At 45.5% G+C, this 19916-nt stretch overlaps 1 protein-coding gene across 1 annotated transcript; it reads right to left on the minus strand.

Moving 5' to 3' along the window:
* Nucleotides 1–6664: 6664 nt before the first annotated feature.
* Nucleotides 6665–18418, minus strand: DLL4 (delta like canonical Notch ligand 4). Its single transcript, XM_054067478.1, has 11 exons — nt 17938–18418; nt 17550–17813; nt 17143–17200; nt 15923–16192; nt 14906–14966; nt 14667–14797; nt 13122–13291; nt 11840–12059; nt 10677–11385; nt 10037–10145; nt 6665–8568 (listed from the first exon to the last, which is right to left on the minus strand). The coding sequence occupies exons 1-11, from the start codon at nt 17989–17991 to the stop codon at nt 8563–8565; spliced, it is 2052 nt and encodes a 683-aa protein (XP_053923453.1). The 5' UTR covers nt 17992–18418; the 3' UTR covers nt 6665–8562.
* Nucleotides 18419–19916: the final 1498 nt, after the last annotated feature.

Here is a 19916-nt window from a genome sequence, read left to right on the forward strand (position 1 = left end):
TGAAAGGGCTCATCTGCCTCAGGTACCAGAACAGGACGGGGTACATCACTTGATTACAGGTACAGAGAGAAAATACCACGTGCAAAAAGGCCCTAAATACAGTAGAGAGAGACACAGCCAGAAGTAGCTGGATGCTGGAAGCAAACTCAGCTATGAAAGTGGAAACGTTTCTACAATGTGGGTGATGAGCCACTGGGATCAGCTACTGGGAACCACATCAATCCACTGCACATTGATGCCTTAATTCTCTCTCCCACGGGATTTGCTTTAGCTAGCTCAGTGCTGGGTAGCTGAGTAAACAGAAAGCCCTGTGACATACAGAGGTGTCCAAGGAGGTGAGCCCTGCGGGTCCTTCAGATCACCACCTTCTGTATCCAGCTCACTCAGATGCATTGCAGGGCACATTGCTGCTATGTGCTTGCTCTCCATCAAACCCTGGGAGTTACCAGCACCTCATTTTTTTTCACAGTATGTGTGAGACTTACTTCTTTAGCCTGGGACTGGGTACACAAACAGGCAGGGAAAGGGAAGATGCAGTGGGAGAGGGTTGTGATTCACACGGCAGCCAGCAGCACCCCCTGCCACCAAACCAGTGTTGATGTGTAAAATGGTGTGTAATTTTGTGTAAGCTGAAAAGGGGGGCCCTGGGAAGCTGCTTCAGGCTTGGGAAAAACAGTTGGCACGGCCCTAATCAAGCAGGAAACAGGAAACGATGTAGTGAGGTAACAAACAGGAAGGAATGATGGCAGCACAACGCAGCCTGGTTTGAGCCCAAAGTCAAGGAAAATTCTCCTCCGGTGCAAGGGGAGGCAGCAGGTTCTGGCTCCGCGTGCCTGTGTACTGCTGTTTGGTTTGCTTAGGTGCTGTTTACACTGAGAGGCTATTTAAACAATAAGAAGAGACCTGTAAAGGCTTATTTGCACTTCTGCAGCTGCAAGGGCTCTGAAGGAGATGAATGAGTCCTCTCAACATCCTTCTGAGTCACATTAGCGTTATTAACGCCATCTCGCCTGTTGGGAGAGGGGAGTTGGCAACCGTTGAAAGGGAGTCTCTCAAGGACATGTAGGGGCTGAGTGTCCAGGTCCCGCTCCCTTCAGAGGGGCATTGCCTGCTCCTCAGATTCATGCCTAAGGATTTCTCTTGCACAACCCAAAGCATCTTAAAGGTAGTTGTTGCGTTTCAGCTAATGTCTTTGGCCCTTCCAACAGACATGCTTTGCTCCCAGTTACTACAGATGCCTCTCCAAGGGAGAATGCTGAAAGGGTCTATCTTTCTCCATGAACCCTAAATAAGCTGCATGGTTGGCTTAAACTAGATGCTTCACTCTTGGATGACTACGGTGATGTGAGATGAACCTGCGTCTGCTGAAGATGACTGAGAGCAGATTGCGGAGCAACTGCCAGGCAAGGAAATTCTTCCTTTTTTTTTTTTTTTTTGGTAATTATAAGCACATGGGCATTTCTACCTGTTCCTAGGATGTGACTGAACTCCGTCTCCAGAAACCTGGCCATGTGTTGTTAATTTTGTATGGAGTTTTGGAGAACTTAAAAAACCTTCCTCCTAAGCAACTTATGACAAACATAAATTCTATTAACAGAGTGAAAATCAATGCAATCTTCATGAAGGGAGGAGAAGAAGGAAGAAATTAGACTTTGTGCTACAAGGAGACATGAGGGGAGAAGCTATTGATGAAGAAGCTAACACCAGGACCTGATGGTCTGAATTGAAATAGATTATTAGAACAGGGCCCTTTGTTTTGTAATTATCACACTTTTATCCCCCCAATACATTTTGTTCAGATTGTCTTGTGTTTCTTTGCTGACAATCTTCCAGAGAACAAATGAGTTTATGGGCAGTAACAAAATTGTTTTGGCAATGCTTTGGCTTTTTCTGCCAAAGCAGATAATGTAAGGCAAATATTAAACAGTGATAATAGAAAAGGAATTTCAAATACACAGTGATTCATATTTGCACCTTGCTCACAAACTACCATGGGAGCTGTCTGCCCAAGTACAGGGATCATCAGAGCTCTTGCATGGTGACAGGAATGGTTGAATCCTGTTCTGGCAGGTGATGGCCTCTCCAGCTATAAACCTAATGCTCAGCAGATGTGTTTGGATGTTAAATATGAGTTGGTTTAATTTAATTTATAAAAACAAACAGAGTGCCTCTGTGGCCTTCTAGGTAGTTAATTAAAAACATAATCAACAAAACCACCGTGAAGCCAGCAACAACTCAACAAATAAGTCATAAAGCACAGATAAAAGATATAATCAAGCAGCCTCTCCTCAAACTGCGTGTTTTCCTTAATTATGTGTATTTGCAAAACATGACTGTGAACAAGGTGCTGGTTTGCATCTTGGGACTTTTCCTAGGAGTGACCTGGTATTCTTCAAGCAGAGCAGCCTCAGGGTGGGTTGGCTACAGGGATAGATGGAGTCTGAGCATTGTCTCCATCTTGGCTGACAGGAAGAAAGACGCAAAACTCACAGGTGAAATGAAGGATTAAGCCCTTCTATTGTAGTTACGTACTACACTGCTACCTATGTGAGAGGCAAGTCCATCACTATTCTGTGGTATAGAAAGACAAAGTATAGTAAGATAAAGAGATAAAGTAATCATGGGATCGTATGTGTTTGCAGGTCACATAACATCCAGGGTTATGTTATCTCCAAATGTGGACAACTCTATTTGCCTTTGCTGTTAGGTCTCTCCTCTCATGTGACATGTTAATTAGAAGCTCTGAGTGACCCAGTCAGAGGTGAGGACAATGAGATGGAAACTTGGGGAGCAGGAGTTATTTTTCAGCCCACTCCGTGCCTGCACTTTTAAACTTCACCGGCTCTTCTTCCTGCCCAGGGGTGCACTCCTGCAGCATGGAGGGCTGCACAAAGCCTGTCACCACCTAGTTTCTCAGGGACATGTGTAAAGGCTTGCTGGAAGGCAATGAAGACCTCTGAGTGGCAGTGACTGCTGGGTGAACCTTGTAAGCAGATCAATGTTGTGTCTCTTCTCCCTCGCACCTCTCAAGAGCTGAACAGCTTGTTGGAGGGGATGGCTAATCAGTTTGAGGAGAAGGGAGCACCCATTGGAAGGTAAGAGTCTGCCATCAAGTTTTAAAAGGGAAAGGACAAAGGTACATGCTGGTCCTCCGTATCAAATGCTGTGCATGGGACAATGCTGTAGCACCTGTAATTATTGCTCTATATGCAATGATTTATTTGGTGAATCAGAGTTCTGTCCTAACCCTGCAGCATGGTAGACCACTGTGCTGCAAAAATATGCCCCAAACCTGCGCAGAGGAAGAGGAGGGAGCATGGCAGTGGTGATAAGACCAGGAGAGGGAGGAGAAAGGAAGAGGGTAGTTTTATGGTGCTGAGTCATACTGTTGCCCAGACAAGGGTCTGAGAGCGGTGTAGGCAGGGTTAGAGCAGGTGCAAGAGTGTTTAAGGAGATATCTCACTGCTTTGGGTGTTACTGACCAGCAGCTTTTACCTGCAAGCTCTGGGAGCTGAGCTGGCAAAACTTAAACAAGAGAGATTGTGGAGGGGGGGCAAATCTTGATGTTGACTCTCTAGAGAGGCCATAAAATTGAAGTTATGAAAATAGTGAAGCGTGGCAGAATGCCACTGAGTTATGATTATTCACCACAACTGGAGTTTGGATTGAGAGCAAACTGTGCTGGGAGTGTCGTATCTACTGTATAAAATCAATATATATTTATGGATCAGGTATGTGAGATAAGGGAACAACAGGCAAACATAGGTGCGTAACTGTCGCTTAAGCCGGTTAAGTACAGGTTTGTTAGTGACTTGCAATGAAAATGCTTGAAATGTGTTTTTACAGAGATAGTTTCACCTGTTGAACTAGATGGTTGCGGTTGCACAATAACTAAGCTAGCCTTTCTCAGCAGCTCTTTCAAGGCTGAGAGCTGTTGCTGGACAAGTACTGTGCATAACAAAATGCATTCTGCATTTTAGCCCATTTTAGGCACATTCTGTATCAAGCCTATTTTCTGCAAGCCTCCCTCATCTATGCTAACCTAACTGAACTCCATGAACTGTGCTGTGTTTGCACCCGCACGGTCCTGCTGCATTGTCTCAGCACCAGTGGGTGCTATAGTTACGGGTATATCCCAGCATCTGTTTCTCCTAATGAGTGGACTGCTTAAAGAGGTAAACGATGAAAAGCTGGAGCCAAACATGGAAAAACTCAAGAGAAGCACTGTGCAGAGCAGTACCCATCTCACTCAATACAGCTTTGAAATTGTTCAGACTGAAGAGCTCTGTGTGGCTGTGGAATAGTTCATATCAGGTGCTAATACAAGGAAACACCAAAGATTTTCTCAGATTCAGGAATCCGTTCTTAAAATTGTTGTTTTGTCTCATTGCTTTTAAGTGAGTTATTCAGTCTTTTGAAACTGAAAGCCAAGTTTAGGTGTAGTCCTTGACTCCGATTCATAAACTTTCTGTAGCTGGTGCAAATCATGCTGCGAGAAGTCAGTTGTGCAGTTGGGTCTAAGAACTCTGTAAGCTGTCTTGGCATCATCTGTGGTCCTTAAGAGGAATGCTTGAAATTCAGGCTGAGACTGGACAGCCCAAAAGGATCTCGGAGCTCCTCCTAGTGAGTACACACACAGTGGCTCTGAGATGCACTCACTGGAGCTGAGGGCAGGCTGGTGAGCAGTCAGTGCACATCAGCCCTCGCTAGGGAGTTTTTTGGCCAAAGATGTGGGTTAAATCCAGGTCGTATTATGTGTTAAGCTAATTTGCTTGTAGTTTCTTTGGCAAGGACTTGGGGATGTGCACACGTGCATAGATTCACACAGGCTTTCCATCTCCTCCTGTGTGGAAGCAGGCACTGCTCCTGTTTTTCCTGTGTAGGACCTGTGATCTATGCTGGTAGCTGCATGGTGCAGTACTGCCTCCAGTAAATATTCACAGATTTCCTTGTAAGCTGATGCTTTTTCTTTCCTTTTCTCTCTCCCCTGTGGATACACAAAGGCATGTGTTGTACCTGCTTTACCCTATGGGATCTACATAGTGAGATCCATGGGTTTTAATGGATTTCAACTCCCTTCTGCCTATGGATAAGGTTTCCTGTCTTATTTTGAGCAGGAAGAGCAGAGTCTTTTGTAGTCTTAACATTCCTACTTGCCTAGGCTTTGGGATCAGTTCTCTGGCTATTTTCCTGTTTGATTTTTCTGTGTGTTTTGTTTTAAGCAGGACAGAGTGCATGTGTGTATGTAATCCATGTGCTCAATTAAGAGAGGCATCTGTTGGGTTTATTTCACATTGCCGAGGAAGGGCTGCAAGCAGGGAGCATCTGCTCAGCTTTTTGTCAATGGCTTGTTTTTCATAATTTGCTCTACAGGGTGAATGTTTGGGGAGGGGAAGGTGGCTATTTCTTTCTGAGTTTCATCTTAAATTTATTTTTCTGGTAGCCAGGGAAATCGGCTGGGATTTGAAAGTTAATTTCACTAAGAAAAGAACTGAAGAGGGAGAAACAAAACCGTCCAAAGTAAATAGTATTTATACAGCCTTAATAATACACTCAGAAGGACCCATATAAACCATTACTTGCAGTGTTTTAATGTCAAAGTAAAAAAAAAATTGCTATGGTGCATTTTTAATGCCAGATTGTATTTTTTAAAAACTAGCAAAATTTGTTTAGATTTTATTTGGGGGAAAGATGGGAAAGGCATTCAACATTAAGATGTTTTTTTGGCATTTTGTCAACAATAACAACAAAAGTCTGGTTTTAAAATAGAGCAGCAGTGGTTTCCTGTTCTTATAGTTTTTTGCTTTTTTTTGCATTTAGATGTTGGCTGTATTGCACCTAGGTGATCAAGTGAGAGATTTAATTGCCTGTAAATTTATGTGCTTCAAAGGCTACTAAACCTGCTGGGAATGTTTCATACAAGTGTGATTTGACAGTATTTTTTGTGGAAATATCCTCCAAAAGGGCTGGGGAGGATTATGACTTTGTGATGCCCTGGGAGGACACGGCTGCTGGTGTAGCATGGAAAACTCAGGAGGAGAAAGCCCAAACTCTCTCTAATCCTACAAGTGAAAGACAGATCTTACCCATCACAATCAAACAAACAATGATAGAATCTTGCGAGTGTAGATGTAGATACTGTGCAACAGTAACCTGAGTAGGGCAAGATTTGGGTCTTGCTGAAAGTAGTTAAAGAAATTAGATTAAAAAAAAGTAATCAAATCTTGTTCTACAACTGAACCTCAGACCAGCACAGAGATTAAGTAGCAGGCCACTCTGAAATGGTATTAAATCCATATCTTTCGTGACACAAGTTGTCAGGGAAGAGCAAGTGTGAAGCGTCAATATAAATAACTTTCCTGACAGTTCAGTCCCACTCCATAGCAAGAGAATATATATATATGTATGTGTAGAATTTAAATATAAGTTACCACAATGTAAATATGTATAACTTTTCTGTCAGATGAATACCACTCAGCTGAACAACTTTGTTGACATCAGTTAACGATTATAAAAACAGCCGGCAGCAGTTGGTGTACAAAATGTAAATGTAGGGCTGACTGGGGGGAGCAGGCAGATAAGCTTACATCTGGGGCTTTAAGTAACCTTGGCTGTCATAGAATAATGGAACCCAAAGTGTAAAAGGACAAACCACAGTGAACTTATGGTAACAGGAAAGTATTTTCATTGTTTGAAAAAAAAAATAAAATTCAAACTTTGTCATCACATTAAAAACATTACATGAGATGTAATAAACATATTTACACTTCTGTTTTGATTATAAATATACATTATATACAAAATAATGTTATAAAACGTAGAAAGTTCAGTGCTTCTGATTTTTTTAAATTACTGAAATACTAGTCTTCAAAATAAACTACAAACAGACAAACTAAAACCCATATTATTCATTTCTGAAGGTCATCTTCAAAATGGTCCTACATGGTCAGAGTAGAAGGTCAGTAGTGGACATTATAAAGGGGTCTTGTCTGCACAGTTCAAGGCGGTAGATAGGCTAGTCTAACGACAGGATTTACAAGGGCAGGAATATCGCTGTCTGAGAGATAGCATGGTCCAAGTTTCTTCAAAGAGATCTTGTTTCCTTTTTCCCCATTCTGCCCCACCCCACGGCTTCATCTCATTAGTGTCACAGCACTTTCCACTGGGGTATCCAATATTATTGCTGTAAATACATATATAAGAAAAGAGCTCCTGCACACTTCTGGTCTCCAGAGACAGGCTTCGCCTTTTCCTTGTAACAGTGGGTGGGTATGAAAGAAACAGGACAAGCCTAGAACCTTCGAAATCTAATCTCCACCTGTCTTGACAGAGGGCTTCTCAGTGGGTGCTTCGCTACTGGGCATTTGGAACCAGGATGAAGGACAGGGTTTGGAGTTTTACAACCAGATGGAGAAATGGGGGGGGGGGGGGGGAAAGAGTCACACTGCTCCTTCTCCTTCAGAAAGTAACAGCTGCAATTCTGAGACTATTTGCAGTAGAAGGTGGCACCTAATTCAGAAACACAATATAACCCCCCAAATTTGTGTAAAAATAAGGGGGGGGGGGGAGAATGAGGAAGGAGAAGAAAAAAGTAATGTATATTCACAATCACTGCTAGTGCAAAGGGCATGAAAACAGCTGAGATAACTCAGTACATAAAGGTTCTAGGAGTGGATTGATTTTAAACGCATTTGTAAGGCTTTAAATAGAACTGGGATCATGCCTCCTCCTTATCAATGGATAAGAGGCGGTATACATTCCTTAACATAACTTCTTCTTGAATGTTTAAATCCACAAAAATCCTGTCCCATATTGTGGCTTGGGTCAGTCAGTTCTCCAAAGCATCACCAAATGAGATGACATGTAAATTCGGTATTCCTGTTTCCTTCCTTCTCTCGCCCCATACACTGTCTCCAGTACATGCAGCAGGAGAGAGGAGACACAAATAGATGTGTAGCAGGAAGTATCAACCATCCCTGCCCAATACTGTTCAGGCAACTGCTGAAAGAGCAGTCAAGTCTCTGTTTGGGCTTTTCAGATTCTCTTGACACATTTTAGGCACTTTTAAACCCAGGAAAAAAAAAAACTGAGAAGTCGTTTATATTGTATCCATTATCTGCATAGCAATGTTTCTTTCTTCACACCTTCCATGGCAACATCTGTGATAGTTTAGTGCCTCCTCATCTACTGGCACCTCCCATAACCAGAGTTCTGGAGAGCCAGTGGTCTGTTCATGAGGAACTGGCCTCAGTATCTTTTAAAAAGAAATTAAAACGGCAACATTTTAACCCCTCTCTCTTCCCTCTGCCTCCCCTCTTCTATAGCCAATGAGATTTCTGATATCAAACTTCAAACAAGGGCAGTAAGAACAAAAAGGTGTATTGCATCTTTCAGTAAATTCACAGTCTGTCCAGTTCACCCAGTTCCATCCTCCACCTGAGAGCAGCAAGTTGCATGTAATTAAAAACAGTCCAATCCAGTTCTGAATTGTAAACAATGCAGCAGGAACGTCCATCTACTGGCATTACCAAATCTGAGGTGCAAATGGGCTGATCTTCAGTCTTATACCTGTCAGAATATAAAGTAATACCAGGAATGAGAAAGAAGCACGGTGTACAGCAGACTGCAGAACTAACAAAATAGAATTCAAGCATGTCAAACCAAAGTAATTTACACCAGATAATACTACAGTTTAACTATCAGCATTCAATGTTTTTGGCTGGGTACAGAAACAAAGAATAGCCAGCAAACGAGTCATCTGTATGATGAGTAGCCTCTCTACATGGACCGAAGGGAAGAATGCTTAGGATAAAGCTAACAAATCTAGGTGCTTAGGTCTCTGTAAAAAGCATATGGTATAGTTAAATAGCTTGTGTTCAGAGCATTAAGCTGAATGATGTGGACAGATTTCAGGGGCTGTCATTCTGAAAATAAAAATACTTCTGGAGATACCTTATATAAACCTGGCAGTCTAGCTTTGGTCAGCAAGATGTTCAAAGGGAGATATGATATCTAGGCCAGTTAATGGGAATGAAGCATCTAGCTGTCATTTGTATCTTTGAAAATCCTTTCAGTTAGTCTTAAACTTTTAATATTGTTGGTTGACTTGTGTTCCAGCTTGCCTTCAAGAGGAAATCTGATAGGGAGACAGAATCCTGCAGGTCTGACTTCACAGATCATTGCTATATAGCACAGCAAGCTTCCCTTTCCTGCAGTCTGAAACTACCTGAAGCCAGTCCTAAAGAAGGCTATGCTGAAGAAGGCAGGTATTGGGTAGCGTTAAATTGCCTTCAACTTTCATCAAGCCTTTTTTTCCAACGAGTAATTTTTTGGGAGCTGGTTGGTTCCTCAATAGCTGCTTTTTAAAGTCTTTGGACTGGTCAATGCTAGGTCCTTCGTTTTTCACGTATAACCCTCTGGCTTTTCAAAATAACATCAGAATCTAGACGTGTTCTTTGATAACATAAGAAACAGTGTCAGCTTCTCTTAGAGAATATACAGCTGGAGCTTAAATGCCAAGATGCTGAAATTACCTTCTTACAGACTTCCTAAGTGGCTTTTATGCCTATCCACTAACACACCCAGCTACCTTCCATCTTCTGATGGAAATCTATAGATTTGTTGGTTTCCCCAGAACAGATTATGCACTGTAGTCATGCGAAAAAATGTGGCTTTATATCAATGGCCCCTGTGAATGATTATTATTATTATTTCCGTTTTTGATGACTACCTATTTAGGAGAAAATAATCCTACAATGTACTGAATTTTTATGGGGTAATGTTCTATGCTTTCATCTCTCACTGACTCATCTAAGCTCGAAATCTCTGGTTTAATAAAATCAGAGCTGCTAATTTCTTTATTTTTCCCACTGTATGCTCTGTATGCTTGGGCAGTCTTGCGGTCCACAGAAGAGGAGAGGTGAATACTGGGAAGCATCTGGGTTCCCTGGAAATAAAGTAACCCTCTCAGATGCAATTCTAAAGGATAATCTGTCCCTTTACTGGTGAATTTATGCCCGTTCACCTGTGTACTTACCTCTGTGGCTATGATGCACTCATTCCTTTCTTCTGTTATCACAAAGACAGACTGGTACATTGAATCCCTCGGAGAGCATATTGCTGATATTCTACATTCTGGCTTTTCACTAAGGGAGAGCAGAGAGAAAAGAATGTTATTGGACTACTAATAAGCCAGATTCTCAAAATCTGCCATGAATATGGAGGGGTGGAATGAGATATCTACGGAGGTGTGGGAGGGAGTGCAGAGGATGAAGTTTCACATCTTCTGTGTGATGGCAGGACATTGTACTAGAAAAGTGGAAGTAAGGAATAGCTACCGTCTTCCTATGGTTCTGCCTTCTCCACCCTAATAGCGTACTCCTCAGATCTCTCAGCAAAACAGCACCTTCTTACTTTCACCACTGGGCTAGCCATTCCTGATCCCCTTCACTGTGCCATACTAGCAGGACCCTGCACACTCATTTTAATTGACTTAGCTAAGGAGACCACTTGGCCGTGACACACAGTCCAACAGGAAGATTCCTGGCTCTGCTCTGAGTTTTTTTCTGTATTAGCTCCTCAAGGTTTTTTTTCCCCCTATCTTTTCTCGTTTGTTTCTAGACTGGTATGAAAATGAGAGGCCTTAAGAAAGACTAGAAGGAAGACTGCATTCTCACCTGTGTAGTCGGAGGGGAGACTTTTCTCCTAAACACTTTTCACTTTTGTAATATTTATCTTCCTGTGTCCCTCTACTCGTCAGGTCTTTTACCAGATTGTAGTCCAGTTTATGATTCTTGGGTTTATAGTTTGATTTCTCCAGCCCACAGTCCACTTCAAGGTCTTTATTTTTATTGGTGTTTTTGAGCTGGGAAGCTGGAATGAGATTGTCCTTCTGGAAGTCAGACAGGTTGTTCATTGTCTCCGAATCCTGCTCTGGGTGCATCCTCATCTGCCTGATGACCATGGCTATCATGCAGAACAGTATGAGCAAAGCCACCAGCCCCACTCCCATGGATATAGCAATCCAGGGGACTGGTTTAGGAGGAAGTGTAACGGACACTGTATGAACTGGCAATTCACAACGGTTGCCCATGAAGTCGGGAGGACAGTAGCAGACAAAGCTGGCACTATAAAGTCCGCTGTAGCATGTACCTCCATTCTCACATGGCCCAGAAGCACATTCGTCTCTGGTTTTGATGTCACAGTTCCTGCCACTGTACCCTGGCAAGCATGTACAAGTGTAATCGTTGATCAGGTCATGACAAGTTCCCCCATTGGAACATGGGTTTCTGGCACAATCATTGATGTTTATCTCACATTTCTGACCAGAGAAACCAGCACGACAACGACAGACACGAATCTGACCAAGGTAAAAGCAATTACCATCTGAGGGGAAAAAAAAAAAGTAAAGTAAAAAAAATTAGTCTGCAGTGCACTTCACTTGGAAACCTAACTCTCTCCCTGACAAGCATTTTATACTATCTCCAGAAAAGGCAGGTTATTTTACAAAAGAACTGCACATCTAAAAGTTTCTTCTAGTTTACCTAATTGTATCACCATGCCCCTTCTAAATATCTAATAAAGTTAATTTAATTTACTTTATTCCACCGTCTTCTCCATCATATGATAAACCTTATGCATTGTTTTGTTGCATAGAAAATGCCAGTGAAAGGCCTCCCCCCCCCAGCAAGAGACCAAAATTAGGGTAGATATGGAATACAGTGGGGGAGAGGGACTAATCTATCAGAGGAAGAGTAGAGGTCAGATTGGATTTCTATCACTTCTGCACTGAAAAGCACAAATGAGTCAGACACAAGATTTTTTTAATAAAAAGACTCACCATTTGCACACGGATTGCTCGTGCACCTGTCTACTTTTTTTTCACAATTTGACCCTGTGAAGCCGAAAGGGCAAATGCAAGTGTAGCTGGCCCCTTGTTCTTTTTCCAAGCACGTGCCACCATTAAAGCACGGAGAATCTATACACGTCAAAGCGCTGTGCTCACAGTGAGTGCCATAGTAGCCAGGGGGGCATAGGCAGTGGTAACCGTTCTCCATATCCTGCAAAACACATTAGGCCACTGTTATTTGATGCCATCAAATGGTAGCTGCTTGCGCTCTTCTGTTCGGTCAACAGCAAGTGCTGTTCTGTCCCTTCTCATCCGCACTCTGGTGTGGCAAAAGCAACATTTGGGGAGTGACTAACGGCAGAGTGGACAGTGAGGGACGGAGATGTGAATCGGCCATACTCGATGTGTAGGAGTAATCATGCAGCTACAGAAGCAGAGCAGATGCAGTGGTAGGGAGCCTAGAGTGACTAAGCAAAACCACTGCTAACACCACTATTGTCTAATGGTATCTACAAGGTCCTCCCAGGGGAGAATGGCACGGGTCAGCCTACACAGTTGGGATCAGGCCACTTATCCTCAACACGAGTGCCCTCTTTTCCTTTCCAAGGGCTCACATTGCTTTACCATGGATAAGTCTCACCACTTAGATCACAAAAAAACTATTTCTTCTTTCCAAGTACAAGGCCTTGGGAGAAGACATCTAGAGTCTTGTGCCATTAGCTTTAATCTAAACATGCATTAGATTACATTTGACATCTATAATCAAACAGTCATTATCAGCAGGTAGAATCAATCATTGACTGGGTCTGAAAACACCCTGAAACGCTAGACTGCAGGAAACTGAAAGTGCAGAACCATGTTTCTCACAAAGCGTTTCACCTGATTGCCTTCATATTGCCTGACACTATACTCCCATAGCAGAAAGCAGAAGTTTTCTTTTATTTCCATTACATTTGGCGCATTTCTGTACGAACCTTGGTTTGAGAAACTTATTTTTTACAGAGCTGCTCCCTCACCAACCTTGGATCTTGCCAAGCTCTCATGATGGCTGCCCCAGAAACCTAAGGATCGGTTGACTAGTTCTAATCTAGATGATACTTCTCCTCCTGTGACAGACTTCCTCCCCTGACACCTCTCAGGAAGGGTTCAGTTTGATAGTTGTGTCAGTAATGAACCTGTGTACTATCAAATTCCCATTCTGTTGTTACAGAACCGCTTCTGAAAAGGTATACTGGGGCGTCACACAGAGACTTTACATTTAAAATGCCCTTACCGTGCAACTACCGCCATTCCTACAGGGATTGCTGTCACACTCGCTGATCTCATGTTCGCAGTCGACACCAGTGAAGCCAGGTTTGCATGAACATGTGTAGCTGCCCTGGCCAGTGTTCATGCAAGTTGCTCCATTTTTACACGGTCTGTGGTGAGTGCAGTAGTTCAGATCTGCAAAGATACCAAGAATTAGAGAAAACGTCTTTGACAGCAAAGAATAGATATTCCTATAAAAAGACTTTAGTTAACAGAAAAAAAAAAAAGGGCAGCATATTATCTGGTTATTGCCAGTAATAATCAGATGCTTCAGATTAGCATCAATTTTAGATATTTCACTACACCCATCACTGTGATACGTGAGCTCTGAATTTTGAAAGCCCTGGCAAAAATTTAACTTTCTAGTGCTCTGGTATAGTCTCCTTTTTAGTGTGTGTAAACCTGCTAGCTGCAATGAGATTTAGATGCTAAGTTGGAAAACATACTTTCTAAATGTGTGTTCTTAGAAAGACGTACCACGACATTACAGATGCTTTGTGCTCAACATGTCACATACTAAACCAGTGAGCCCTAGCTTTAAAAGGTGTGCTCCAAGGCATGTTCTGGGGAGGCAGGGAAGAAATAAAGATGTTTAGGCTTGGAGATTTAAACAAACACCAGAAATCTTTTATTGTTTATTTACCATGCTCTCTTCTTATGAATGTTAGTAGTTTAAACTATCTAAATGCTCTGCCATGCTTGACGGTCCTTCCTTTTTTCAAATTTCAATTTGAGACAGAGGTTAAGCACACAAGTTCATAGAACATAAGTAGGAAATCTTTATAAGATCTATAAATACCATAGAGTCATCAGAATACAACTGGTTAATAGATAACTACAAGCAGAAAAAAAACTGCAACTTTACTTTTCCTGCTTAATTCAGACTTCACCATCTTCATCATATTATAACTGTCTTGAAAACACTTTGCTTGTTTTGAGCACTTAATGATCTCAGTGACAGCAATGCATATATGGCCTTGAGGACATGACTGCTCAGCTGGCTACAATTCAGTGATTCAGTGAGTTGAATAGGTGGAAGTGGTCTGGTGTACTTAAAATGGAACCTGTACTTTTCATTCTTGCTTACATGATTTTTCTCTCATGCTTCAGACTTATCACATGAGTTAACTTCCTTGTATGCAAAATAAGGAAGACCTAAATGATGGTGTTTGCTGCTGCTAATTATTGTTCAGTAAATTGCTATAGATGCGCAGGGAATAAGTTAAACTTATGTTTAATCATAAGTTAGCTTAGGCAGGCAGAAAACTTGCCTGTTCAACGCTCATCCAGGTTATTGGGGTTTTTTTCCAAAAGAAAAACTGCAGCTACTAAAAAGCTTTGCTTTTTTAAACAAAAATTACTACAAATATTGGTATGTGAGACAGCCCTGGTACAAACTAGGAACATATATCTTGTGGAGATTTAATTCTAGATCTGATGGGTCAGATTCCTTAGACCAATACTGAGGAATATCCAGTCTAGAGCCATAAGCACAACTTTCAGAACCAACCTTGATCACAGAAAAGGCCACCCCATCCTTCATCACATATGCACTGCCATTGTGTTTTACAAGTCCCGTGGCGGCAGCCTATATGGGGGATGCACTCATCACAGTAGCGGCCTTGCCAACCAGGACGACAGCTAGAAGAAAAGTCGAATTAAAACATTAATGACATGGAGAAGACTTTAAGTTTCTGTTACAAGGTGATATTTTAACTGAAGTTCAGATTGCAATTGCCATCTACTCACATGCACTCTCCAGGCTTGTTGCAATATCCGTTCTGTTCGGTACACCCAGACAGACAGATGGCTGTAAAGAGAACATAAAAAAGCAGGTAAATACACCTGGCACTACAGACTACACTTTTAAAAGGGGAAATGCCAGCTTTTAAAAAAGTACTTTGAAAACCAGTTTTGCACTTTCAAAGCTTTGTTTTAAAAGTTCTCAGTACGGGGAGTTCTGGAGCAGGAAGAAGGGAACAAGGAGAGCCACCATTTGACAAGTTGTCCTTTAGTTTTTTCTGTTTATACAACAAACATGAACTCCTGCAACTCTTACTAGAAAAGGAGCAAGAGGAGGTGTCTTTGGCGTGTTCTAACAAAAGACTGAAAAAAAACAGCAGGACTCTGAGCCCACAGCAAAGATTGCCCACCGCAACATCTATCTCACCTCCTCTGGCAGCAGAAATGGTGGAAGCATTTGTGTGGGCAAGCTGCTAGCATTTTAACTTGAAATAGGTATCACTTAGTCAGGGATATCAGCCAAGAGCCTTTCTCTGCTACCTCTTTCTTTGCTATTAATACTTGCAGAGGTGAAACATGACGTTGGCAGCTGCAGCCAAAAGGGCCAAAGTCCTCAGTGTAGAGCTTTCTCTCTCCAGGCCTGGAGTGGAAAGGTCAGCATGAAAACATGGCCCTAAGTGCCTACTGGGTAATGACACACAATGCTTTCTGACAGCGTTACTGAAGCCACCATGTTTTAAGGACTGACCACAAAGACAGCTACAACCAGGGTCAGGCAAGCTGGTGGAACTGGACAAGGGGATGGGCTTTTGGGTCCCTTCATCAGATAAGCTCCCTGATGCCTTGGGGTGTTGTGTTTTCTCAAAGGCCTCTTGACTAGCATCCGTACCCCATGCTAATGCCCGCTTAGTGTGGATGATGGCCTAGGAAAGCCAAAGTGGATGATGTTCCTTAATGTGCTAAAGCGCCTGTGAGTGTTACAATCCCGACTGATGCCCTCAAGGGCAGCATAGAGACACTTACGTTCAGTGCAGTATTCGCCGGTCCAGCCAGGTAGGCAGGCCAAGCTGCCATCCGGCTCACAGACGTAGTGTCCAAAACGGTCATCACGGCGCTTGCAGAGGCGAGAGCAGCTCTCACCGTAGTAGTTCTCACTGCAGACCACGCGGTAGGAGTAGCGCAGCTGGGTCAGCGGACCGCTCTGCACATCCTGCGACCAGTCCTCACCCACTGACAGCGACCGCTGGATCGACATCTGGCTGATGAGCCAATCCTCTGACGGTGGCCGGGACCCTGCAGGAGAGCAATGCCGGTGTCAGCAGACACCCCTACAAAATGCCCCCTGCCACAGAAACCAACCACCCTGAGTGGTGGGTACCCCCTGCCACTAAAGAGGGATGGAACAATGTTCCCCCGCTTGCTTGTATACACACAAATGCATGCATATTGGTGTCAGGGTGTGCCAGGGAAGGATGGGGCATGGTCCCTTCACTTGCGTGCATGCACATATGTGCACGTGTATAGATGTCAGAGTGAGCCCCATGCTGAAGAGGGATGGAAGGGGATCCCCCCACTTGGTGCACCACACACATACATGTGTGTTGGTGTCAGCATGAGCCCCGTGCTGGAGAGGGATGGAATGTGGTCCCTGACTCGTGCACCCATGCACATGTATAGGTGTCAGGGTGAGCCCCGTGCCAGGGAGGGATGGAAGGGTGTGCCCTACTTGTGCACACATGCACGTGTATCAGTGTCAGGGTGTGCACAGAGAGCGGCAGTGCTGACCCCAGCCAGGGGCGCTCAGCACAGGGGCCTTTTGAAAGCGAGGGCTGCCGTGAAATATCCTTTTCCTCTCTGCTCAGAAAAACATCCCAAAGCCATTATTCCTTTCCAAAGGGCGGAATTCGAGCAAGGTGTAAAATACAGGAAAAGGCGGCCGGGGCTCGCTGGCAGCCTCCCGGCTTTCTCACCGCAGCCCTCCTCGCTTTCCCACGCCAAAAATAAACCGGAGGAAACGCAATTGTGTTAGAGATTAGGCTGGGGCAGAATCAAAGCGGCCCCTGATGGATATCGTAGGGGGACCGGCCCCTGTCGGTGGGATAAAGCCGGCCCTGCGGTTATGGCATAAACAGCTGAGCTGGGGAAAAGGGGGGGGTTAACCCTTTCGGTGGGGGGTTAACCCTTTCGGGGCGGGGTGGCGGCCCGAGGGTCGCCCCCTGCCGGCGTCGCGCGGCCGTAGTCACCTTCGGGCAGGTAGTTGGAAGGAGCGTGCCAAGCCTGGATGATGAGCGAGAAGGTGCCCTGCGAAGGGTGGGGGGAGAGAGAGAAACCAGCGTCAGCCCCGCACCGCGTCCCGCACCGCGGCCAAGTGCTCCCCCCGTGCCCCCCGCAAGCCGCGCATCCACGCACACCCCCCCACCCACCGCATAGTCTTTCTCTTAATAACATTCATTATCCCAGGTGCTCCTGGGGTGGATGCGCTTTCTCATGGCCTTTTTTTTTTTTTTTTCCTCTTAAAAGGAAGTTTGGGAAATAAGTCTAGAGGGGAAAGTAATTTGTTTACACTGCAGCCTAGCAGGACGCCGCGATCAGCCTCCCCATGCCGCCCTCCTGCCCCACCACCGCCATCGAGTTCACGGCAGAATCTCACCGGCCACGTGAAGTTAAAGGGCAACTTAATGGGGCTGTCAAATCGCTCTGTATCCTTGATGCTGAAGGTGTTTATTCCCAGAACCGGGGTGATGATGCTGCCGAAAGTGCAGGAGCCCGGGGAGACCACTGCCTGAAAATGCTTCAAACAAATGCGAAAGAAGGTCCTGCAGTGGGGGGAGCAGGGCTTCCCGCTGGCCAGAGACCCGTGGCTATTCACGAATTCGTGCAGCTCCAGCTGGAAGACGCCAGAGCCGGACACCCTCTGCACAAAGGGGAGACACACAAAATAGCCAAATCAGACCTTACCAGGCTTTGCCACTCAAACTTTCTTCCATCACCCACTTTACATTTCGCGAACCCTTTTTTTTTTCGTAATGTGCGATTACCTGCTGCAAAATCGTTAACAGAAACGTCAAGCCAAAGATGCGCAAGGCTGTCATCCTTCTGTTATTCAAGCTTCCAGTTCTTAGTGGGTTTAGTTTTCCTCCTGTACTCCTCAAATGGTCCAGGCAAGCGCTTCTCGGTCGAGGGAGAAAAGAGAGACGTCGCGGCGATTCTCCTGGAGCAACCTTCTCTTCCAAATATTCCCCGAGCACCAGCAGAAATCGGAAGATAAAATCCAGGTGTCGATTCCGTCCCCTTCTGGGAATTAATCCTGCAGCCAAGTGCCGACGTCTCGTCGCCGTCGTCGCCCTTATAAACTCCAAAGCCGGGTGGGTTTGGTGAGAGACGCGGAGGGGAGTGCTTAGCGTGGAACCGCTCCTCCTTCACCCGGTGCTAACAGGGCTCGGTAAATGGAAAACTTGCTTCCCTTCGAGCTGTTTATATAGTTGCCTCGTATCCTCACAAGCTCATTATGTAAACTGTCAGTCAGACTCACGGCCGATCCCTCCCCTTTTCCATCTTTCCTTTCTGAAAAAAAAAAAAAAAAAAAAAAAAAAAAAAGAACCAAATGCTGCGGAGAGCCCTCGTATCCCGCATTAATTCCCCGCTGCCGCCCTGCCCGCCGCGGAGCCGAGCTGATTACGAGCGAGCCGAGCATCTGTTGAGATATTTACGGCGCTCGCACTGGGAGAGTTCCCTCGAAAATCAGAGCCCCTCCGCAGCGGCCGAACAATAGAGGATGAAATGTTTCAGAAAACATGCTTGTTTGTTTGTTTGTTTGTTTGTTTTCTTCTTTCCCCTCTTCCACCCATCGCCAAGTGCGTGTGCGCGCATCCCGGGTGGTGGCGCATCCCGGGACTTGCCCTGCCCTGCGAAGGCTGGTCTCGGTGGAAAGTAAAAGTAAAACGGTGCTCGCCCAGACGGGCGGGCACCCGGGACGGCCCCGTCGCTGCCAGCTCGCTCGCATTCCTGGTGTCGGCGGTGGGACGGGACCCGCGGGGCGGGGGGGGCGGCGCGGACCTGCGGGCCCTCGGTCGCCCTTCCGAAACCTGGTGGGCAAAAAGAGGGCTGAAGCCAGGTGGCTGAAGCGAGGTGGCCGAGGCTGGGGTGGCGGCAGGAACGGAGCCAGGCTTCCCCGCTGCCGCCCCGACGCCACGGGCGAGGGCAGAGCGGGGCCATGCCCGGTGCGGGGCTGCGTGTGCCAGTAAAGCCATTGGCCCCATTGCGGCGTGCGCTTATTGTTGGGTCGCGTGTCCCTCATTAAAGCCAAGCACAGAGAAGGCCTTTCATGTGGCTTTTTTATTTCAGCTTGTTAAATGGATGGGAAGCCGGGGGGGGGAGGGGGAGAGAGGTAAACCCTCAGCTGTATGATAATGAGGTCTTGCCACCTTTATGCCAATGCCCGGCTCGCGGGGCTGTGGACCTTTCTGGCGTGGATCACCTGGGGAGCAGCCTCTGCGCTCTCCCGAAGGGGCTTTTCTCGCAAAGTTAATTGCCCAGTCCAGGTTCTTTTGGGGGGAAATAAAGACGGAAAGCCGAGGCTTTGTCTCCTTTGGAGGCGAGGCGGCACGGGGAGGGCGCACCCCAGCCAAACTTCCCCATAGATTTACCACCAAGCGTCTCCTGGAACCCCACTTTAGTCCGGGATGCTGTTGGGGCCCGTGTGCGGGAGGGCACGGCTTCTGCGGGGAAACAGCTGAGCTTTCCGGGGAGAAGCCCGGGGCCACTGCCGTGCCCGGTGCCACCGCACCAGCGCGGTGGGTGCGGGCCGGGAATCTCCCCCAAAGAGAGATCCTCCCGGTCCCCGCTGCTCCGGGAGGGCACAAGGCTGGTGGTGCCGGGGCCCAGCTCTCTTGGCTCGGTTCGGTTCGTGTCCGTGATGGAGATCGACCGCAAGGCAGGGGCACGGGCGAGGAGCTCTTTTGTCTTGGCCTCGTAAACAAGTGGGAAAGAGGAATGTGTCGCCGCCGATGAACTCGGA

This window comes from Cuculus canorus, chromosome 5, assembly GCF_017976375.1.
Source record: "Cuculus canorus isolate bCucCan1 chromosome 5, bCucCan1.pri, whole genome shotgun sequence".
Taxonomy (NCBI): Eukaryota; Metazoa; Chordata; class Aves; order Cuculiformes; family Cuculidae; genus Cuculus; species Cuculus canorus.

Coding starts and splice junctions, on each gene's coding strand:
- DLL4 (XM_054067478.1), bottom strand. CDS start 17,991: ATGACAGCCTTGCGCATCTTTGGCTTGACGTTTCTGTTAACGATTTTG. Junction 13,292..14,666: donor TGGCCTTTTCTGTGATCAAG/GTTGGTTCTGAA, acceptor GTATCTTTGCAG/ATCTGAACTACTGCACTCAC. Junction 10,146..10,676: donor TCTCCCCTCCGACTACACAG/GTGAGAATGCAG, acceptor GCTCTCCCTTAG/TGAAAAGCCAGAATGTAGAA.